A 23,762-nucleotide genomic window follows, 5' to 3' on the forward strand; every position below is an offset into this window, starting at 1 on the left:
GGCTACTGTGGGCATCAGGGGCCATGGGCAGGGCCTGGGGTGGGGACGCATCAGGGAGACAGGGGAAGAGGAAGCGCCTTTGGTCCTGGGGAAGGTTGGCTTGTCTTGGTGGGTGGGGATGGTCATTATCAGCTTTCTGGACACACAGACAGAGACAGACAGGATGGACTTCCTCCGGCTATACCTCCCTGGGCTGCACCAGGCCTTGAGGGGGGCACTGGTGAGAAGGGCAGACAGCTGCCAGATACTTGCACCCCATTCCCTGGGGCCTCACTTCCGGGCACCTCCCCTGGGGCCTCACCTTTCCCCTCCTCCTTCTGATCTCCTCAAACTGGAGATTGCTTTCTCAGGTTCAGGCAGACTCCTGGCCTAATATTTTCTGAATTTCAGTCCCCACCTCCAACCATGCATCCTCGTACCCCTAATCGATGCCCCTTCTGGCTCCTTCTGCAAATCCTCTTCTTCTCCTTTCAGATCCCAGTACCCTCTTCCTTAACCTGGGCTCCTCCAGCCAGGGCCCCCAGGGAAAGGGCTGGGACTCTCCTCAATGACTCTCCCCTCTCTCTTTTTTCCTAGGATTCCCTCGGCACCTTTGTCTCCTACCTCCTGGGAGATGCAGTCCCCACTGTAGAGCGGGAGGCGCAGGCGGCTGAGGAACTGGGGGCGGTGGCGGTGGGAAAGACAGGGAAGATTGTAGAGGAGGAAGCCCAGGAGGACCTGGAGGGCCTTAGAGGCAGCCAAAATGAGGGGGCTGGAAGGCTGAGAGGGCCTGGAGATGACAGAAAACGTGAAGTGGGGAGCTCAGCTGTAGAGCAGACCTGGGGCTGGGGAGATGGCAGCTCCCATGGGTCCCAAGCAGAGAGGCAGGACAGTGGGGCTGGGGAGACAGCCAAGGCTGCCAGGTGCCAGGAGCCAAGCGCCCACTTGGAGGCCAGAAAGAAATCCAAGGCAGGGTCTGGGGCTTGCCAAGACAGGAGCGGCCAAGCCCAGGAGAGGCAGGAGTCCCATGAGCAGGAAGTGAACAGAGAGGAGAGGCTGAGAAGCTGGGAACAGGAGGAGGAGGAGGAAGAGGTCAGGGCAAGAGAGCCAGGGATGGCCAGAGGGGCGGAGTCAGAGTGGACCTGGCATGGGGAGACGGAGGGGAAGGCTGGTGCTGTTGGGCCAAAGGCGGCAGGGGACAACCGGGAGATGGAGCAGGGGGTCAGGGGAAACTGAGGAGCCTGGGGCCGAAGGGGCTGGGAAAGGAGAAGAGGTGGTAGTGGTGGAGAAGGCCTGTGAAAGCACTAGGGCATGGGGGACGTGGGGCCCAGGGGCAGAGCCTGAGGACTGGGGAATCTTAGGCAGAGAGGAGGCCAGGACAACCCCAGGTAGGGAAGAGGCCAGGGCAATTTTAGATGGGGAGGAAGCCAGGACAATCTCAGGCGGGGAGGAGGCTGAGACAGCCTCAGGCGGGGAGGAGGCTGAGACAGCCTCAGGCGGGGAGGAGGCCGGGACAGCCTCGGGAGGGGAGGAGGCCGGGACAGCCTCGGGAGGGGAGGAGGCCGGGACAGCCTCGGGAGGGGAGGAGGCCGGGACAGCCTCAGGAGGGGATGAGGCCTGGACGACCTCAGGCGGGGAGGCTGGGACAGCCTCGGGAGGGGAGGAGGCCGGGACAGCCTTAGGAGGGGACAAGGCCTGGACAACCTCAGGCAAAGAGGAGGCTGACCTGCTGGGAGTCAGACAGACAGAATATGGAGCATTCCCAGGAGAAAGGCTCCTAGAGGCTACTGGAAAAGTCTGGGTCCTAGAGGAGGAGGGGGATGAGGAGAGAGAGGCTGAGGTGAGCCCTTTCCCCAAACAGGCCCAGGTCCTGGGCACTGAAAGAACAGAAGAGGCTGCTGAGAGCCAGACCGCAGGGAGGGAGGCTGTGGGAGGCCAGGAGGCAGGGGAGAGCTTTGAGGGCCAGGTAGACCTGCGTGGTAAGGAGGCTGAGATGAGGCAGGACTTGGAGATCAGGGCCGACCGGGCCAGGATGGAAGAGCTGGTACAGGCAGAGGAGGCCCAGGAGGAGAGAGGGAGCAGCAGGGATCCAGTGGCTGAGCTGCCCTCAGATGGAGAGGCTGAAGGCGCTGCCGACTTGGAGGCAACTCCAGAGGCCAGGCCTGAGGAGGAGCTCACAGGGGAGGAGAGTGAGGCGGCCCAGACTAGCTGTGGCCCACTGGGGGTGGAATGGGGTGGCCTCACACACAGCGTCACCAAAGGTCAGGGACCTGAGCTGATGGGGGGAGCCCAGACCCCAACGAAGCAACCCGAGGAAAGGGAGGCAGGGGAGGTGGAGCTCATGGGAGTTCTGGCCCTGAGCAAAGAGGAGCAGGAGAGGAGCCTGGAGGCAGGTCCCAGGCACGCGGGGTCTGTAAAGCCTGAGGCCTCCGAGGCCTTCCCAGGAGCCTGGGAAAACCGCACGAGAAAGGACATGGAGAGAGGAAATACTCAGGAGGACGTGGCCGATGGCGAGCAGCAGGAGGAGGAGGAGACTGCGGGAGGCCAGACCCTGGCGGCTGAGGCTGAAGGAGACCGAGAGTCTGAACTATCAGAAGTCCCAGAGGCAGGCGGGGAGGGGCTGACAACCCAGGACGCGGGATGTGGAACTGAGGAGGGAGAGGTGTCTGTCTCAGAGAACCAGGAGCTGGACGGAAGCACAGGGGCAGACGCAGGGCCTTGCCCGTCACTGGGAGAGGCCTATGCCAGAGAAACTGAGGATGAAGAGGCGGAGGCTGACAGAACATCCAGAAGAGGCTGGAGGCTGCAAGCGGTGGCTGTGGGCCTCCCGGACCGTGAGGATGCACAGACTGGCTCTGTGGCTGCTGGGATTATGGGGGGTGAGGTGGTCCCAGACATCAGCGCTGCTGGCGCTGGTGAAGCTTTGGAAGGGGTGCTTGGGCAAGGCTGGGACTCGAAAGAAAAGGAAGAGGCAGCAGCAGGAGAGCATGCAGGTGGGCAAGAATTTGGTCTGGAGGGCTCAGCAGAGGAAGAGGTGACTGGCAGAGGCAGCCAAGTAGAGGCTTTTGAGTCCAGGGAGGGAGGACCTTGGTGAGGGCGGGTAGAGGCCGAGGAATCTGCAGGCGCAGAGGACAGCTGTGGGCTGGATCCCGCGGGCTCCCAGACAGCGAGGGCAGAGGGGATGGGAGCCATGGTGGAGGCTGGGGGGCTTCTAGAAGAGTGGACGCTGTTGGAAGAAGAGGCTGTTGGATGGCAGGAGAGAGAACAGAGGGAAGACAGTGAGGGGCGGTGTGGGGACTACCACCCTGAGGGAGAGGCACCAAGGCTCCTTGATGCAGAGGGTCTCATGGTGACCGGGGGCCGGAGGGCAGAGGCCAAGGAGACTGAGCCAGAAAGCCTGGAACACGTCAGGGGCCAGGAGGAGCAGCCAACACACCAGGCCCCTGCAGAAGCTGCACCGGAGTCAGTCGGGGAAGCCGAGACGGCTGAGGCCATGGGCAGTGCCAGAGGAGGTGCTGCCAACAGCTGGAGCGAGGTGAGGGCTCTTGGTGGCGTCTCGGGGGGAACGAGTGGAATCCCGAAGCTGGCCCCATGGTCCTCTGTGCCCCCTTTCCTGCAGGCCCCGCTCCCCGGGTCCCTCCTAGACGTCTCTGTCCCAAGGAGTCGCGTGCACCTCTCGAGAATCTCCTCACAGCGTCGCTCCCGGCCCTCTTTTCGTCGGACTCCGGCCTGGGAGCAGCAGGAGGAGCCCCCAGCCCCCAACCCTCCTGAGGAGGAGCTGTCAGCTCCTGAGCAGAGACCCCTCCAGCTGGAGGAACCCCTGGAGCCAAGCCCTCTGAGGCATGATGGGACCCCGGTGCCAGCCAGGAGAAGGCCCCTGGGACACGGGTAGGCACAGGGCAACTCAGCTGGGGTGGGGAAGAGACCGCGGGCACCTGGGAACCTGTTCTCACGGGCCTGACTTCCGCCTCCAGGTTTGGCCTCGCGCACCCTGGCATGATGCAGGAGCTGCAAGCCCGTCTGGGCCGGCCTAAGCCCCAGTGACTGAGACCTGGTGCTCTGGGAGCCAGGCCCTGAGTGGGTGCCAGAAGGCTTGCTCCAATGCCACTGAGCCCTGCTCCCTCTGCCACTGTGGACACATCCTCTCCACCCTCTGGGCCTCAGTGTCTTGATGTATCATTCATGGAGCAGGCAAAACCAGACGTCTGGGAAGACCGTGAACTTAAGGAGTCTGATTCTCCAACACAGGCTGGTGGACCACCTACCCCACTGAGACCACCTCTCAGGGTGCCTGCCCTGGTTCCTCCCCAGCCTGAGTCAGCTGTCTGGACTGCAAGGAGGCTGGGCACGGGGGCTCACGCCTGTCACCCCAGAGCTTTGGGAGGCCAAGGTGGGAGGATCGCTTGAGACCAGGAGTTCGAGACCAGCCTGGGCAGCATAGCAAGACCCCCATCTTTTAAAAACAAAATAAAACAATAAAGACTGCAAGGAAGACTGAGGGAACAGCGACCATTTTCCTTACAGGCCTTCCTCTCTAACTCCCACTTCCCAGCCCAACTCCCTGCACCAAGACCCTCAGAACTGGGCGGGGATAACACAAACCTCTGGAGTTGCATCCAGGCCAAAGGAAGGCGGTTAGGAGGGCTTAAGGAGCACTGTTCAGAATCAAAGATGAGCTGCCTTGAGCTTCCAAAACGGTAGCTCGGCCTCAGGATGCTGCTGGTTACTATGGCAACTGCCTGCCTGAGCAGGACATAGTAGGGGAAGGTGGGCCAGAGACCCCAAAAATGTAGGAGCAGAGAGGGGTTCAGGATGGCTAGAGGTTGCTGACCCCGTTCCAGGCTGCCCTGCCCTCTGGGTGTCAGACAGCCCTTACCCGAAGAGAAGCGGAGGCCAGGGGTGGATGAGAGTGCTTTATTGGGCACCCAGCATGGGGGCTTGGCCCGAGGAGGACCATCAGGCCCCAAGACAATAAATAAACCATCATCTCCCTAAACAATAAATAAATATCCAAGAAATAAATAGCTGGCGAGGACCAGAGGGGCTTTCAGTTACTGGGTAGGGCCTGGGGCAGGGGGCTGGAAGAGCCCTCCCTTGTCCAAGGCTGATGATGCGAAGGCTGCCCTGATGCCAAGACTCCAGTCCTAAAGTTCTAAAGGGTGGGGGGCAGGGGGCTAAGAAGCCACCGATCAGGGCTGGGGGCTCAATGTTGGGAACCCCAAGGGCCAGACTGAGTGCCCAGCCTTGGACAGCAGCAGCAACTCCCGCACGGCCCGAGATAAGACGAGCTCCAAGGAGTGCAGCAGGCGGTAGGTGGAGAGGAGCTGGGGCCAGGACACCTGGGCCGGCCCCTGTAAGGCGCTGCCCAGTGCCCCTGGGAGCAGCCCCTTCCTCTCCTCCTCCTCCTTTTCCTCCTCCTCCTCCTCTGGGAGGTTGAATCCCGCAGCCAGCACCTGTGAGGAGAGGCCATGGGTCAGGGAGGGGCCAGGCCGAGAACCTGAGAGGAATCCTCATTCCCTATTCATGCCCAGCGGTTCCCAATGACATCAGTGACCACAAGGTCATGATTTCCCCGGACATTCCCTGCTTGATCTTCCATGATGTCACCTGCTAACGCATCTCACCTGATCTTTCGGTTCGAGAAAATGGAAGTCAAGGAGCAAGAGGATGCTCACAGAGCTAGATCACCCCAAGGACTGCCCCGAGGCGTGGGGTTCAGGAAGTTTCTCTCTGCTGTGAAAGTTGCTTTTGGGTCGGGTCAGCAACAGGCAGAGGGTGACATAGCTCAGATTCCCTGCTGCTTGCCATTCCTCTCTCTCTCTCTTTCTTGGGAGTCCCGCTCTGTCGCCCAGGCTGGAGTGCAGTGGGGTGATCACGGCTCACTGCAACCTCTGTCTCCCCAGTTCAAGCAATTCTGCTACCTCAGCCTCCTGAGTAGCTGGGACTACAGACGCGCACCACCACGCCCGACTAATTTTTGTATTTTTAGTAGAGATGGGGTTTTACCATGTTGGCCAGGCTGGTCTCGAACTCCTGACCTCAGGTGATCCACCCACATCAGCCTCCCACAGTGCTGGGATTACAGGCGTGAGCCACCGCGCTCAGCTAATTTTTGTATTTTTTAGTAGAGATGGGGTTTCGCCATGTTGGCCAGGCTGGGTCTTGAACTCTTGACCTCAGGTGATCCGCCCTCCTCAGCCTCCCAAAGTGCTGGGATTACAGGCATGAGCCACCACGCCTGACAGTTTATTTATTTTTCTGAGACAGGGTTTCCCTCTGTTCTCCATCCTGGAGTCCAGGATCATAACTCACTGCAGCCTCCAACTCCGGAGCTCAAGCAGTCCTCCCATGTCGGCCTCCTGAGTAGCTGGGACCAAAGGTGTACACCACCATGCCTGGCTAACTCTTAAATTTTTTTTTGTAGAGACAAAGTTTCACTATGTTGCCCAGACTGGTCTTGAACTCCTGGCCTCAAGCAGTCCTTCCACCTGGGCCTCCCAAAGTGCTGGGTTTATAGGTGTAAGTCACCATGCCTGTCTTTCATCTCTATGTCCAATGACATATTCAGCCTTATCCAGGTTCTATCGCCAATGCATCTCCAGCTCAATCTCCAGCCTCATCTTGCACCCTGGCCCCAGCCTATCACAAGCTTCCCGCCCCACTCCACCAGCCCTCACTCACAGAGAGGCGGCGCCAGGCCTGGAAGGTCAGGGAAACATCAGGGAGCTGCTCTCCCAGGGGCAGGAGGTACAGGTTCACTCCTGGCAGGTGAGATTCCACCTGGGGGGCAAGGTCTGTTAGTGGGGGCCAGAAGGGATTGGGGGTCTGCCCATCTCCAGCACCAGCTGCATTAGGGGGACTTACAAAGCGGTGGGCCTGGCCCCGAACCTCGGAGAGCAGCTTCCTGGCGAGATGCAGGCTGACTGTGAACTCCCTCCGCAGCTCCTGCAGGCTCAGCTGGGGCCTCCCTGGGGGCCTTGGGAATCCCCAGACACCAGCTTGAACCAGGAGCAAGGGAAGCAGCAACAGGCTGAGCCCTGGAGAGATGGGAAGAGGGTGGCAAGACAGGGAGAGAGCTTGAGAACTCGGGAGAAGGAAGGGAACATGCCTTTTCTGAGCCTGTGCTAGCTGTGAGCACGGTGCAGGCACTTTGACCAGCATCATTCCTCTGCCTCCTCAAAACCACAATGGAGGCTGGGTGCGGTGACTCACACCTGTAATCCCAACAATTTAGGAGACCGAGGCGGGCAGATCACCTGAGGCCAGGAGTTCAAGACCAGCCTGGCCAACATGGCGAAACCCTGTCTCTACTAAAAATACAAAAATTAGTCGGGCGTGGTGGTGCATGCCTGTAATCCCAGCTACTCAGGAGGTTGAGGCAGGAGAATCGCTTGAACTTGGGAGGCAGAGGCTGCAGTGAGCTAACACCACTGTGCTCCAGCCTGGGCAACAGAGCCAGACTCTGTCTCAAAAAAACAAAACAAAACAAAACCCCACGATGCAGCCAGCACGGCCCCCATATGGCATCTCCGCATGGTGTGCCCACTTTTGCAAAAAGACCAGAAGCCTGATCCTTTTTTTTTTTTGAAACAGAGTTCTGTTCTATCACCCAGGCTGGAGTGTAGTGGTGTGATCACAGCTCACTGTAGCCTTGAACTCCCAGGCTCAAGTGATCCTCTCGCCTCAGCCTCCCAAGTAGCTGGGATCACAGGGACACACCACTGTGCCTAACTGTTTCTATTTTTTTGTAGAGACAGGGTCTCACTATGTTGCCCAGGCTGGTCTTGAACTCCTGGCCTCAAGAGATCTTCCCGCCTCAGCCTCCCAAATTGCTGGGATCACAGGCATGAGCCACTGTGCCGGGACAGAGACTGGATTTTGACCCCCATAAACTCCCTTGGCCAAATGCCTTTTTCAGTGAGCAACCTGCACAACCACGTGTGGCAGCCTCAGTGCTATTGTTCTCCCCAATTTGCAGATGAGGCTCAGTGAGGTTGCCTTGCTCAAGGTCAAATAGCCAGAAGGTGGGAAGCCAGGACTGGATTCCAGGTTTTTCCAAATGCAGAGCCCATGGGTTTTCCCCAGAGAATGCAGAGGGAGGCAGCCATCTGCCCCAGGAGTGGGCACACCATGTTCTGCCAAGGATTCTTTGGGCTCAGCCAAGCGACTCTGATGGCTTGAACTGGCCATGAGGTCCCCAGGGATGGGCTGGCAATGCCAGAGGCTCTATTCCAGGGAGTCAAAAGGACAGGTTTGTCCAGTTTCCACCACGGCAGGTGGATCCTAGCAGGGTAACCTGCCTGGGGCGAATCCACAGTATGGGAGCTTTTGTTTTTTTAAGACAGATTCTCACTCTGTCACCCAGGCTGCAGTGCAGTGGCGCGATCTCGGCTCACTGCAACCTTCACCTCGCAGGTTAAAGCAATTATCCTGCCTCAGCCTCCTGAGTAGCTGGGATTACAGCCATGTGCCACCACGCCTGGCTAATTTTTATTATTTTTAGTAGAGAGGGGTTTTGCTGTGTTGGCCAGGCTGGTCTCCAACTCCTGACCTCAGGTGATCCGCCTGCCTTGGCCTCCCAAAGTGCTGGGATTACAGGCGTGAGCCACTGCGCCTGGCCAAAATTCTGCTTTTCAAGTGAAAATTAGAATTAAAAAAAATGAAAAAAAAATCTGTTTTCATTAGCCTGGCGGCTGCCTACTACTTACAGATTTTATCCTCTCCTTTATTATTATTATTATTATTATTATTGAGATGGAGTCTCGCTCTGTCCCCCAGGCTGGAGTGCAGTGGCATGATCTCGGCTCACTGCAAGCTCTACCTCCCAGGTTCACGCCATTCTCCTGCCTCAGTCTCCTGAGTACCTTGGACTACAGGCACCTGCCACCATGCCTGGCTAATTTTTTGTATTTTTAGTAGGGATGGGGTTTCACCGTGTTAGCCAGGATGGTCTCGATCTCCTGACCTTGTGATCCACCCACCTCAGCCTCCCAAAGTCCTGGGATTACAGGTGTGAGCCACCGCACCCGGCCTCCTTTTTTTTTTTTTTTTTTTGAGACAGAGTCTTGCTCTGTTGCCCAGGCTGGAGTGCAGTGGCTCTGTCTCAGCTCACCACAACCTCCGCCTCCTGGCTTCAAGTGGTTCTCCTGCTTCAGCCTCCCGAGTAGCTGGGATTACAGGTGCCCACCATCACGCCTGGCTAATTTTTGTATTTTTAGTAGAGACAGGGTTTCACCATGTTGGCCAGGCTGGTCTTGAACTCCTGGCCTCAGGTGATCCACTCACTTCGGCCTCCCAAAGTGCTGGGATTACAGGAGTGAGCCACTGTGCCCAGCCAGTTTAATGTGTTTTATTTTATTTTATTTATTTATTTTGTTTTTTGAGATGGAGTTTTGCTCTTGTTGCCCAGGCTGGAGTGCAATGGCGTGATCTTGGCTCACCACAACCTCCGCCTCCCGGGTTCAAGTGATTCTCCTGCCTCAGCCTCCCGAGTAGCTGGGATTACAACAAGCATGTGCCACAATGCCCGGCTAATTTTGTATTTTTAGTAGTGACGGGGTTTCTCCATGTTAGGCTAGTCTCAAACTCTCGACCTCAGGTGATTCACCCGCCTCAGCCTCCCAAAGTGCTGGGATTACAGGCGTGAGCTACTGCTCCCAGCCAGATGGACTATTAATTATTAATAGACCCTTCCTGGCCAGCCACCGTGGCTCATGCCTGTAATCCCAGCACTCTGGGAGGCTGAGACGGGCAGACCATGAGGTCAAGAGATGGAGACCATCCTGGCCAACATGGTGAAAACCAGTCTCTACTAAAAATTAGCTGGGCGTGGTGGCATGTGCCTGTAGTCCCAGCTACTTGGAAGGCTGAGGCAGGAGAATCGCTTGAACCTGGGAAGTGGAGGTTGCAGTGAGCCGAGATCGCGCCACTGCACTCCAGCCTGGCGACAAAGTGAGACTCCATCTCAAAAAAATAAAAATAAAAATAAAATAAAATAAAATAAAATAAAATAAAATAAAATAAAATAAACACTTCCATCTATTTGTCTGAGACCTTCTATCTCATATGTAGGCAATTCTAGGAGAGGTTGGGGTTACAAGGAAGTTGAGGGCAATGGTGAGAATAACCTAAAAGCTTGGGAGTGGTTATTCCCAAGAACTCTCATCTTGTGGACAAAGGAGGGTTGGAGAAATAGAGCCTTTGATTCTATTTTAAAAGGCTCAGGGAGGCCAAGCAAAGTAGCTCATGCCTGTAATCCCAGCACTTTGGGAGGCAGAGGTGGGAGAATCACCTGAGGTCAGGAGTTCGAGACCAGCCTGGCCAATATGGCGAAACATCATCTCTACTAAAAATACAAAAATTAGAGCCAGGAGCGGTGGCTCACGCCTGTAATCCCAGCACTTTGGGGGGCCAAGGCGGGCGGATCACCTGAGGTTGGGAGTTAGGGACCAGCCTGACCAACATGGAGAAACCCCATCTCTACTAAAAATACAAAATTAGCCGGGCATGGTGGCGCATGCCTGTAATCCCAGCTACTCGGGGGGCTGAGGCTGGAGAATCGCTTGAACCTGGGAGGCGGAGGTTGTGGTGAGCCGAGATTGCGCCAATGGGGCAACAAGAGCAAAACTCCATCTCAAAGGAAAAAAAAATTAGCTGGTTGTGGTGATGCATGCCTGTAATCCAAGCTACTAGGGAGGCTGAGGCAGGAGAACCATTTGAACCTGGGAGACGGAGGCTGCAGTGAGCCAAGATCACGCCACTGCACTCCAGCCTGGGTGACAGAGCCAGACTCAGTCTCAAAAAAAAAAAAAAAAAAAAAAAAAAAAAGGCGGCGGGGGAGCTTGGGAAAAGTGATGAGAGAAACCTGAGGTCTGACAGGTGCATGAGGAAATCTCACCTCTGACCCAGAAGAGGGTCGTACTGTGCTGCTCTGCGTTTCGCAGGGCATGCCACATTTTTTTTTAAATAATTTCAACCTTTATCTTATTATTTTCTTGAGATGGAGTCTTGCTCTGTCGCTCAAGCTGGAGTGCAGTGGTGCAGTCTTGGCTCACTGCAACCTCTGCCTCCCAGGTTCAAGTGATTTTCCTGCCTCAGCCTCCCAAGTAGCTAAGATTACAGGTGCCTTCTGCCATGCCTGGCTAATTTTTGTATTTTTAGTAGAGACGGGGTTTCACCGTGTTGGCCAGGCTGGTCTTGAACTCCTGACCTCAGGTGATTCGCCTGCCTCGGCCTCCCAAAGTGCTGAGATTACAGGCGTGAGGCACCCACCGTGCCCGGCCATATTATTATTATTTTTTGAGATGGGGTGTTGCTTTGTTGCCCAGGCTGGAGTGCAGTAGCTCGATCACAGGTCACTGCAGTCTCAGCCCCGCAGGCTCAAGCAATCCTCCCACCTCAGCCTCCTGAGTAGCTGGTGCTATAGCACGTTCCACCACACCCTGCTAATTTTTTGTAAAGGTGGGGTCTCTCTATGTTGCCAAGGCTGGTCTCGAACTCCTTGGCTCAAGCCATCCTCCCACCTCGGCCTCCCAAAGTGCTGGGATTACAGATGTGAGCCACCGAGCCTGGTCTCCCAGCTTTTATTTTAGGTTCAGGGAGGCGTGTGTGGGTTCGTCACCTGGGTATACTGCATGATGCTGAGGCTTGGGCTATGAATGATCCTGTCATCCAGGAAGTAAGCATAATACCCAACAGTTTTTCAACTCTTACTCTCCACTGTCCCTCCCCACTCTAGGAGGTCCCAGTATCTATTGTTCCCATCTTTACATCCATGTGTGTACTCAATGTTTTTTTTGTTTTGTTTTGAGATGGAGTTGCGCTCTGTCACGTAGGCTGAAGTGCAATCATGCAATCTTGGCTCACTGCAACCTCCACCTCCCGGGTTCAAACGATTCTCCTGCTTCAGCCCCTCGAGTAGCTGGGATTAAAGGCGCCTGCCATCATGCCTGGCTAATTTTTGTATTTTTGTAGAGACAGGGTTTTGCCATATTGGCCAGGCTGATCTTGAACTCCTGACCTCAGATGATCCACCTGCCTCAGCCTCCCAAAGTGCTGGGATTACAGGTGTGAGCCACCACACCCAGGCAATGTGTACTCAATGTTTAGATCTCATTTATAAGTGAGAACACGCAGTCCTTGGTTTTCTGTTCCTGGGTTAATTTGCTTAGGATAATGACCTCCAGCTACATCCATGTCAGAGCGAAGAATATGATTTCATTAGTGTTTATGGCTGGGCGTGCTGCATTCTTTCACTGCTTGCTGAGCATCAGCAGGGAAGCATTGCCTTGGGAACAGAACTTGATGGGAGGCCTCCTTGGGACCTCTCTCCTTCTCCGCCTCCTCCTCACTCTCCTCCCTCCTCCTCCATAAATTGGACCAAAACATATCCTGCTGGGGACCAAAACATATCCGCACTGGCTCACGCATGTAACCCCAGCAATTTGGGAGGCTGAGGCGGGTGGATCACTTGAGGTCAGGAGTTTGACACCAGCCTGGGCAACACGGTGAAACTCCATCTCTACTGAAAATACAAAATTGCTTGAATCTGGGAGGTGGAGGTTGCAGTGAGCCAAGATTGGGCCACTGCACTCCAGCCTGGGTTAACAAGTGAGACTCTGTTTCAAAAAAAAAAAAAAAATATATATATATATATATATATATATATATATATATATATATATATATATATATGGCCGGGCATGGTGGCTCTCGCCTGTAATCCCAGCACTTTGGGAGGCTGAGGCGGGCAGATCACAAGGTCAAGAGATCGAGACCATTCTGGCCAACATGGTGAAACCCCATCTCTACTAAAAGTACAAAAATTAGCTGGGTGTGGTGGTGCGTGCCTGTAGTCTCAGCTACTCAGGAGGCTGAGGCAGGAGAATTGCCTGAACCCAAAAGGTGGAGGTTGCAGTGAGTTGAGATTGTGCCACTGCACACCAGCCTGGTAACAGAGTGAGACTCCATCTCAAAAAAAAAAAAATATATATATATATATATTTATATATATATATATATATATATATTTATATATATATATATATATATATATATATATATATATATAAAATAGAGGACCAATTTCAGCAGCATATTAAAAGGATTTTATGGGGCCGGGCATGGTGGCTCATGCCTGTAATCCCAGCACTTTGGGATGCCAAGGTGGGCGGATCATGAGGTCAAGAGTTTGAGACCAGCCTGGCCAACATGGTGAAACCCCATCTCTATTAAGAATACAAAAAGTAGCCGGGCATGGTGGCGCATGCCTGTAAATCCCAGCTACTCAGGAGACTGAGGCAGGAGAACTGCTTGAACCCAGGGGGTGGGGGTTGCAATGAGCCAAGGTTGCGCCACTGCACTCCAGCCTGGACGACAGAGCAAGACTGTCTCAGGAAAAAAAAAAAGTATTTTATCCATGAACAAGTTGGATTTATTCCTGGAATGCAAAGATGTTTTAACATATGAAAATTAATCAATGTCATATACCACATTAATAGAATAAAGGGAAAAATCTTATAAATGTCTCAGTTGATGCAGAAAAAGTATTCGGCAAAATCCAATACTCTTTCAAGATTTAAAAAAAAACACTCAGCCGGGCACGGTGGCTCACGCCTGTAACCCTAGTACTTTGGGAGGCCGAGGCAGGTGGATCGCTGGAGCTCAGGAGTTCAAGACCAGCCTTGGCAACATGGCAAAACCATGTCTCTACCAAAAACAAAAATTAAGCTGGGTATGGTGGTGCATGCCTGTAGTCCCAGCTACTTGGGAGGCTGAGGTGGGAGGACGGCTTGAACCCAGGAGGTGGAGGTTGCAGGGAGCCATTATCAGGCCACTGCACTCCAGCCTGGGTGAGAGAACCAGGCCCTGTCTGGAAAAAATAAAATAAAACTAGAACTAGAAGAATTTTCCTCAACATGGTAAAGGCCATACATGAAAAACAGAGTTAACATCATATTCAATGATGAAAGACTGAAAATTTTCCCCATAAGATCAGGAACAAAACAAGAACCACCACTTTGGCCACTTCTATTTAACAGAGTATTGGAATTTCTAGCCAGAGAAATTAAGCAAGAAAAATAAGTAAAAGGCACCTGAATTGGAAAGGAAAAAGTAAAATTATCTGTACTTGCAGATGAAATGATTTTATACGTGGAAAACCCTAAAGCTTACATACATACACAACTATTAGAGCCAATAAATGAATTCAACAAAGTTGCAGCATACAAAGTCAACACACAAAAATCAGTTGCATTTCTTTACACTAACGATGAATAACCCCAAAGAGAAATTAAGAAAACAACTCTATTTAAAATACTCATGTGGCCGGGTGCAATGGCTCATACCTGTAATCCCAGTACTTTGGGAGGCTGAGGCGGGTGGATCACCTGAGGTCAGGAGTTCAAGACCAGCCTGGCCAACATGGTAAAATCCAGTCTTTACTAAAAATACAAAAAACTGGCCGGGTGCGGTGGCTCACGCCTATAATCCCAGCACTTTGGGAGGCCAAGGCGGGCAGATCACCTCAGGTCGGATGTTCGAGACCAGCCTGACCAACACAGAGAAACTCTGTCTCTACTAAAAATACAAATAAAATTAGCTGGCCGTGGTGGCGCATGCCTGTAATCCCAGCTACTCAGAAAGCTGAGGCAGGAGAATTGCTTGAACCCGGGAGGCAGAGGTTGCGGTGAGCCGAGGTCACACCATTGCACTCCAGCCTGGGCAATAAGAGCAAAACTATGTCTCAAAAAACAAAAACAAAAAATTAGCTGGGCGTGGAGGCGGGTGCCTGTAATCTCAGCTACTTGGGAGGCTGAGGCAGGAGAATCACTTGAACCCAGAAGGCAGAGGTTGCAGTGAGCCGAGATCACACCACTGCAGTCCAGCCTGGGCAAAAAGAGCGAAATTCCATCTCAAGAAAAAAAAAAGCCACGAAAAGGAATCAAATAGGAAGAAATGTAACCAATGAGGCAAAATATTTGTAACTGAAAACTACAAAAAATTAAAGAAACATAAATAAAAAGATATCCTACGTTTATAGAATGTAAAATTTATTGTTTGTTTGTTTTTTGAGAGAGAGTCTTGCTCTGTCACCCAGGCTGGAGTGCTGTGATGCAATCTTGGCTCACTGCAACCTCTGCCTCCTGGGTTCAAGTGATTCTTCTGCCTCAGCCTCCTGAGTGGCGGGAACTACAGGCACGTGCCACCACGCCCAGCTGATTTTTTTTTTTTTTGCATTTTTAGTAGAGACAGGATTTTACCATGTCGACAGGGCTGGTCTCAAACTCCTGACCTCAAGTGATCTGCCCGCCTCAGCCTCCCAAAGTGCTGAGATTACAGGCATGAGCCACTGCGCCCGGCCTGAATGTAAGATTTAATATTGTTAAGATGATGGTACTACCCAGAGCAATCTACAGATTCAATGCAATTTGTATCAAAATCCAAATGGTATTTTTAATATTTTACAGATATACAAAAACTCATCCTAAAATTTATGTGGAATCACAAGGCATCCTAAATAACACAAAAAAAGACGGAAAAAAAGGTCTGCAGAAAAAGAAGAAACCAGGTCTCTCATTTCCTGATTTCAAAACTTAAATACTAACCTACCACAATGAAAAGAGTGCGGTACTGGCATAAAGACAAACATATAAGGCCGCCTGTAATCTCAACAATTTGGGAGACTGAGGTGAGTGGATTGCTTGAGCCCAGGAGTTCAAAATCAACCTGGGCAACATGGCAAAACCCAGTCTTTACAAAAAATACAACAATTAGCTAGGCGTGGTAGCCTGCGCCTATAGTCCCAGCTACTGAGGAGGAGGCTGAGGTGGGAGGATCACTCAAGCCTAGGAGGCAGAGGTTGCAGTGAACCGAGATCATGCCAGTGCACTCCAGCCTGGGCAACAGAGTGAGACTCCGTCTCAAAAATAAAGAAAGAGAGAAAAAAATAGACACATATATTAGACCAGTGTGAGAGGTGACAGCGTGCTGGCAGTCCTCACAGCCCTCGTTCGCTCTTGGCGCCTCCTCTGCCTGGGCTCCCACTTTGGTGGCATTTGAGGAGCCCTTCAGCCCACCACTGCTCTGTGGGAGCCCCTTTCTGGGCTGGCCAAGGCCAGAGCCAGCTGCCTTAGCTTGCGGGGAGGTGTGGATGGAGAGGCACGAGTGGGAAGCGGGGATGCGCGCGGGGCTTGCGGGCCAGCTGGAGGTCCGAGTGGGCGTGGGCTTGGCGGGCCCTGCACTAGGAGCCACCAGCCGGCCCTGCCGGCCCCGGGCAATGAGGGGCTTAGTACCCGGGCCAGCGGCTGCGGACGGTGTACTGGGTCCCCCAGCAGTGCCAGCCCACCGGCGCTGCTCTCGATTTCTCACGGGGTCTTAGCTGCCTTCCCGCCGGGCAGGGCTCCGGACCTGCAGCCCGCCATGCCTGAGCCTCCCACCCCCTCCATGGGCTCCTGTGAGGCCGGAGCCTCCCCAGGAGCACCGTCCCCCGCTCCTCGGCGCCCAGTCCCATCGACCACCCAAGGGCTGAGAGTGCGGGCAGACAGCGCTGGACTGGCAGGCAGCTCCACCTGCAGCCCCAGTGCGGGATCCACTGGGTGAAGCCAGCTGGGCTCCTGAGTCTGCTGGGGACGTGGAGAACCTTTATGTCTAGCTCAGGGATTGTAAATACACCAATGGGCACTCTGTATCTAGCTCAAGGTTTGTAAACACACCAATCAGCACCCTGTGTCTAGCTCAGGGTTTGTGAATGCACCAGTGGACACTCTGTATCTAGCTATCTGGTGGGGCCTTGGAGAACCTTTGTGCTGACACTCTGTATCTAGCTAATCTGGTGGGGAGGTGGAGAACCTTTGTGTCTAGCTCAGGGATTGTAAACGCACCAATCAGCACCCTGTCAAAACAGACCACTCAGCCCTACCAATCAGCAGGATGTGGGTGGGGCCAGATAAGAGAATAAAAGCAGGCTGCCCGCGCCCACAGTGGCAAGTCGCTCGGGTCCTGTTACACGCTGTGGAAGCTTTGTTCTTTCGCTCTTTGCGATAAATGTTGCTACTGCTCACTCTTTGGCTCCACGCTGCTTTTATGAGCTGTAACACCACGAAGGTATGCAACGTCACTTCTGAAGCCAGCGAGACCATGAGCCCACCGGGAGGAATAAACAATTCCAGACGCGCCACCTTAAGAGCTGTAACACTCACCGCGAAGGTCTGCAGCTTCACTCCTGAACCAGCGAGACCACGAACCCACCAGAAAGAAGAAACTCCAAACACATCCGAACGTCAGAAGGAACAAATTCCAGACGCGCCACCTTAAGAGCTATAACACTCACCGCGAGGGTCCGCGGCTTCATTCTTGAAGTCAGTGAGACCAAGAACCCACCAATTCTGGACACAAGTGGAATAGATTAGAGAGCCCAGAAATAAACCTTCTACATGGAAGATTAATTTTTGACAAGGGTTCCAAGACCACTTAATGGGGGAAAGAACAACCTTTTCGATAATAGCAGTGGGACAACTGGATATCTATATGCAAAAGAATAGTCCGGGTGTGGTGGTTCACACCTGTAATCCCAGCACATTGGGAGGCCAAGGCAGGCAGATCACCTGAGGTCAGGAGTTCAAGACCAGCCTGGCCAACATGGTGAAACCCCATCTCTACTAAAATACAAAAAAATGAGCTGAGCCTGGTGGCATGCAGCTGTAATCCCAGCTAGTTGGGAGGCTGAGGCATGAGAATCGCTTGAACCCGGGAGGGGGAGGTTGCCATGAGCTGAGATTGCGCCACTGCACTCCAGCCTGGGTGACACAGCAAGACTCCATCTCAAAAAAAAAAAAAAAGTCTTTACTTATAATAGATCAATTTAGGTTTTATATTTCTTTTTTTCTTTTTCTTTTTGAGTTGGAATTTCCCTCTTGTTGCCCAGGCTGGAGTGCAATGGCGCCATCTCAGCTCACTGCAGCCTCAGCCTCCTGGGTTCAAGTGACTCTCCTGCCTCAGCCTCCAGAGTAGCTGGGATTATAGGCACATGCCATCATACCCGGCTAATTTTTGTGTTTATTTATTTTTGAGACAGAGTCTCGCCCTGTCACCCAGGCTAGAGTGCAATGGCACAATCTCGGCTTACTGCAACCTCCACCTCCCCGGTTTAAGTGATTCTCCTGCCTCAGCTGGGATTACAGGCGTGCGCCATTTGCCTGGCTAATTTTTTGTATCTTTAGTAGACATGAGGTTTCACCATGTTGGTCAGGCTGGTCTCAAACTCCTGATCTCAGATGATCTGCTTGACTCAGCCCCTCAAAGTGCTGGGATTACAGACGTGAGCCACCATGCCTGGCCTAGATTTTATATTTCTTCTTAAGGTTGGTGTTTAAATTCCCCTAGGAATTTGTTCCTTTCATCTAATTTGTTGGCATACAACTATTCATAGTATTCCCTGATAATTCTTTTACTTATCTAATGTTGGTAGTGATGTCTCCTCTTTTGCTCCTGTTTTGCAGTTTGAGTCTCCTCTGCTTTTTTCTTGGTCAGTCCATCTAAAGGTTCATCAATTTTATGGATTTTTCAAAGAACCAAATTATTTTGGTTTTACTTACTTCCTCTATTTTTTATTCTCTGCTGCATTTATTTCTGCTCATCTTTATTATCTTTTTTTTTTTTTTTTTTTTTTTTTGAGACGAAGTCTCTTGTCGCCCAGGCTGGAGTGCAGTGGTGAGATCTCAGCTCACTGAAAACTCCGCCTCCTGGGTTCGAGCGATTCCTGTGCCTCAGCCTCCTGAGTAGCTGGGACCACAGGCATGTGCCACCATGCCTGGCTAATTTTTTTATTTAGCAGAGACAGGCTTTCACCATGTTGGCCAGGATGGTGTCAAACTCCTGGCCTCAAGCTGTCTGCCCGCTTCAGCCTCCCTAAACAGGGATTACAGGTGTGAGTAATCCTCTGCCTCTGGGAGGCAGAAGTTGCAGTGAGCCAAGATCACACCACTGTACTACAGCCTGTGCAACAGAGCGAGACTCCACCTCAAAAAAAAAAAAAAAAATTAGCCAGACATGGTGGCACATATCTGTAGTTCCAGCTGCTTGGGGGACTGAGGCAGGGGGCTTGCTTGAGCCTAGGAGGTCAAGGCTGCTATAACCCATGTTTATGCCACTGCACTGCAGCCTGGGCAACAAAGTGAGAACCTGTCTCAAAATAAAAATAAAAATAAGTAAATAGGCCGGGCACGGTGGCTCATGCCTGTAATCCCAGCACTTTGAGAGGCTGAGGTGTGAGGATCATGAGGTCAGGAGTTTGAGACCAGCCTGGCCAACATAGTGAAACCCTGTCTCTACCAAAAATACAAAAATTAGCCAGGTGTGGTGGTGGGCACCTGTAGTCCCAGCTACTCAGGAGGCCAAAGCAGGAGAATCGCTTGAACCCAGGAGGCAGAGGTTGCAGTGAGCCGAGATCGTGCCATTGCACTCCAGGCTGGGTGACAGAGTGAGACTCTGTCTCAAAAAAAAAAAAAAAAAAAGGAAATAAATATAGCTTCCTAGGGGATTCCGTTTGCAGAGTGTGTCGAGAATATGAAGCCCAGAATTCAAGACTGCATTATGGACTGTGAAGGCTGAGGAGGGCTGTGAGGAAAGAGTGGGTAGGTTAAAGGAGCAGAGGCAACTGTCATGCCGTTTGGCTCTTCTATAGGAAAAGAGGAAAGAGTGAGCCTTGGGCTGTGTTTTGTGAGGGAATAGTGCCCTCCCTTTGTGGGTAAGCAAAGTTGGCTCGGAAGATGAAGATAGATGAGTCAAGAACGTCAGGGTGTCAGGCGGAGCACAAAAAGAAGGCGAAATATGCCCTTCTACACTCAAACTTGAAGGTATTCGGGGCCTGGTGGCTGGATCTGAGGCCATGCTGAGTCCTGAAGAGGGGACCAAAGTCTTGCTTTGTGAAAACTGTCTAGACTGTCCTAGCAATTCCATTTGTTTTTGACTGTCCTAGCAATTCAATTTTTTTTTTTTTTTTTGACAGAATCTCACTCTTGTCGCCCAGGCTGGAGTGCAGTGGCACGATCTCAGCTCATTGCAACCTCCACCTCCTGGGTTCAAATGATTCTCCTGCCTCAGCCTCCCAAGTAGCTGGGATTACAGGCACCTGCCACTGCGCCCAGCTAATTTTTGTATTTTTGGTAGAGACAGGGTTTCACCATCTTGGCCAGGCTGCTCTTGAACTACTGACCTTGTGATCCACCCACCTTGGCCTTCCAAAGTGCTGGGATTACAGGCGTGAGCCACTGTGACTGGCTTTTTTTTTTTTTTTTTCTTTCCTGAGACGGAGTCTCGCTCTGTCACCCAGGCTGGAGTGCAGTGGCGCAGTCTCAGCTCACTACAAGCTCCGCCTCCCGGGTTCGCGCCATTCTCCTGCCTCAGCCTCCTGAGTAGCTGGGACTACAGGTGCCCGCCACTGCGCCCAGCTAATTTTTTGTATTTTTAGTAGAGATGGGGTTTCACTGTGTTAGCCAGGAGGTTCTCGATCTCCTGATCTCATGATCTGCCCGCCTCGGCCTCCCAAAGTGCTGGGATTACAGGTGTGAGCCACTGCGCCCGGCTGCCTTTTTAAATTTAAAAAACTTTTTTTTTTTTTTTGAGACAGTCTCTCTCTGTCCCCCAGGCTGGAGTGCAGTGGCGGGATCTCAGCTCACTGCAACCTCTACCTCCCAGGTTCAAGCAATTGTGCCTCAGCCTCCCAAGTAGCTGGGATTAAAGGCACACAGCACCACACCTGGCTAATTTTTGTATTTTTAGTAGAGATAGGTTTTCACCATGTTGGCCAGGCTGCTCTCGAACTCCTAACCTCAGGTGATCCTCCTGCCTCGGCCTCCCAAAGTGTGAGTACAGGCGTTAGTCACCACTGCTCCTGGCCTCCATTCTCATCTTTTCTGATTGGAGAACTCGGTTCTCCAGAGCACAGAAGTAGCACTTCTTTCCCCTAGTCCCTGGAGAGTAAGGTCTTGTTCACATCTGTGCATGGGGCTCAGATCAGGGCCTGGTACAGAGAAAGTGCACAATAAATGGGTGTTTAAGTCTGGGCATGGTGCCTCATATCTGTAATCCTAGCACTTTGGGAGGCCAATGTGGGAGGATCACTTGAGCCCAGGAATTCAAGACCAGCCTGGGCAACAAAGCAAGACCCCAATCTCTACCAAAAAATAGAAAAATTAGCCAGGTGTGGTGGCGCGTTCCAGCTACCCGGGAGGCTGAGGTGAGAGGATTGCTTGAGCTGGGAGGCTTCGGTGAGCTGTGCTCGTACCACTGCACACCAGCCTGGGAGACACAGTGAGACCCTGTCTCAAAAAATATAATAAAAGTCTAAAAAATAAATGGGGGCTGGGCGTGGTGGCTCATGCCTGTAATCCCAGCACTCTGGGAGGCCAAGGTGGGCAGATCACCTGAAGTCAGGAGTTCAAGACCAGCCTGGCCAACATAGTGAAACTCTGTCTCTACTAAAAATACAAAAATTAGCCGGGCATGGTGGCGGGTGCCTGTAATCCCAGCTACTCAGGAGGCTGAGGCAGGAGAATTGCTTGAACCCAGGAGACGGAGGTTGCAGTGAGCCAAGATCACGCCACTGCACTCCAGCGTGGGCAACAAAGCAAGACTCTGTCTCAAAAATAAATAAACATAGGCCAGGTGCAGTGGCTCATGCCTATAATCCCAGTACTTTCAGAGGCTGAGGCAGAAAAATCACTTGAGGTCAGAAGTTCGAGACCAGCCTGGCCAACATGGTGAACCCTCATCTCTACTAAAAATACAAAAATTAGCCAGGCGTGGTGGTGCATGCCTGTAATCCAGCTACTTGGGAGGCTGAGGCAGAAGAATTGCTTGAACCCAGGAGGCAGAGGTTGCAGTGAGCCAAGATTGTGCCACTGCACTCCAGCTTGGGTGACAAAGTGAGACTTTGTCTCAATTAAAAAAAAAATAAAATAGCCAGGCGTGGTGGCTCACGCCTGTAATCCCAGCGCTTTGGGAGGCCAAGGCGGGCGGATCAACTGAGGTCAGGAGTTCAAGACCAGCCTGGCCAGCATGGCGAAATGCCATCTCTACTAAAAGTACCAAAATTAGCCAGGTGTTGGGGTGGGCACCTATAATCCCAGCTACTCAGGAGGAGGAGGCGGCAGAATCACTTGAACCCAGGAGACGGAGGTTGCAGTGAGCTGAGATCACGCCACTACACTCCAGCCTGGGTGACAAGAGCAAGACTCCGTCTCAAAAAAGTAAAATAAAATAAATAAATAAAATAAAATAACAAATGGGTGTTTAAATGAATGATGTTCATGGAATCTCTCCCCAGTGCTTTGCTTTCCACAAGGTTCTGCATGGAAGTCTCAATAAATTGTGGTTGAATGCTTGACACTTAGTAACTGTGATGAAAGCAGAATTCACCTTTCATCACCTGGCCAGCAAATGTTTTGTTGTCTTATTATTATTATTATTATTTTTTGAGACGGAGTCTTGCTCTGTTGCCCAGGCTGGAGTGCAGTGGCGTGATCTTGGCTCACTGCAAGCTCCACATCCCGGGTTCACGCCATTCTCCTGCCTCAGCCTCCCAAGTAGCTGGGACTACAGGTGCCCGCCACCATGCCCGGCTAATTTTTTTTTGTATTTTTAGTAGAGATGGGGTTTCACCATGTTAGCCAGGATGGTCTTGATCTCCTGACCTTGTGATCTGCCCGCCTCGGCCTCCCAAAGTGCTGGGATTACAGGCTTGAGCCACCGCGCCTGGCCTGCTTGTCTTATATAGTATTGACCAGTAAAATTTTTTTTTTTTTTTGAGCCAGAGTCTCACTCTGTCACCAGGCTGGAGTGCAGTGGCGTGATCTCGGCTCACTGCAATCTCCGCCTCCTGGGTTCAAGCGATTCTTCTGCCTCAGCCTCCTGAGTAACTGGGACCACAGGCTCCCACCACCATGCCCAGGTAATTTTTGTATTTTTAGTAGAGACAGGGTTTCTTTTTCTTTCTTTCTTTCTTTCTTCTTTTTTTGGAGACGGAGTCTCGCTCTTTCACCCAGGCTGGAGTTCAGTGGCATGATCTCGGCTCACTGCAACCTCCACCTCCCAGGTTCATGCCATTCTCCTGCCTCAGCCTCCTGAGTAGCTGGGACTACAGGTGCCTGCCACCACACCCGGCTAATTTTTTGTATTTTTAGTAGAGATGGGGTTTCACCATGTTAGCCAGGATGGTCTCGATCTCCTGACCTTGTGATCCACCCACCTCGGCCTCCCAAAGTGCTGGGATTACAGGCTTGAGCCACCGCACCCGGCCCGTAGAGACAGGGTTTCACCATGTTGACCAGTATGGTCTCGATCTCCTGACCTCAGGTGATCCACCTGCCTCGGCCTCCCAAAGTGCTGGGATTACAGGAGTGAGCCACCGGGCCTGGCCAAGATGTCTTTCAAATAATTAAAGCCACATCTTTTTGTAGTTCATAAACGTGATGACTGTGTTTTCATGCTCATGCGTGAGTTGCACCTCCCTCAAACCTTGTTTTGACATTGACACATTATCTGCCTGATGTAAAAATAATGAAATCCAATATACTAAGATCAGGAGATTTCACAATAAAATCCCAATTTCTGTTTCTTTTTAAAAATCAGGCCAGCCATGATGGCTTATGCCTGGAATTCCAGCACTTTGGGAGGCCCAGGCAGAAGGATCACTTGATCCTGGAAGTTCAAGATCAGCATGGTTAACACAGGGAGACCTGGTCTCAATTTAAAAATTAGCTGGGCGTGGCACTTTGGGAGACTGA

The 23,762-nt window shown here is 52.3% G+C and overlaps 1 protein-coding gene and 1 non-coding gene across 2 annotated transcripts; both read left to right on the plus strand.

The window, feature by feature from the left end:
* Positions 1 to 13: 13 nt before the first annotated feature.
* Positions 14 to 4,803, plus strand: LOC129394183 (apolipoprotein B receptor-like). The gene is given in 6 exon segments (XM_063597438.1): positions 14 to 220; positions 577 to 1,202; positions 1,204 to 1,567; positions 1,619 to 3,514; positions 3,599 to 3,867; positions 3,954 to 4,803. Coding segments are annotated over 6 exon segments (3,327 nt in total). The 5' UTR covers positions 14 to 118; the 3' UTR covers positions 4,024 to 4,803.
* An 18,620-nt stretch (positions 4,804 to 23,423) lies between these two features.
* Positions 23,424 to 23,527, plus strand: LOC129394344 (small nucleolar RNA U13). Its single transcript, XR_008621547.1, has one exon. It is a non-coding gene; the product is annotated as a small nucleolar RNA U13 (small nucleolar RNA).
* The last annotated feature ends 235 nt before the right edge of the window (positions 23,528 to 23,762 follow it).

The sequence above is a fragment of the Pan paniscus genome, chromosome 18, assembly GCF_029289425.2.
Source record: "Pan paniscus chromosome 18, NHGRI_mPanPan1-v2.0_pri, whole genome shotgun sequence".
Classification (NCBI taxonomy): domain Eukaryota; kingdom Metazoa; phylum Chordata; class Mammalia; order Primates; family Hominidae; genus Pan; species Pan paniscus.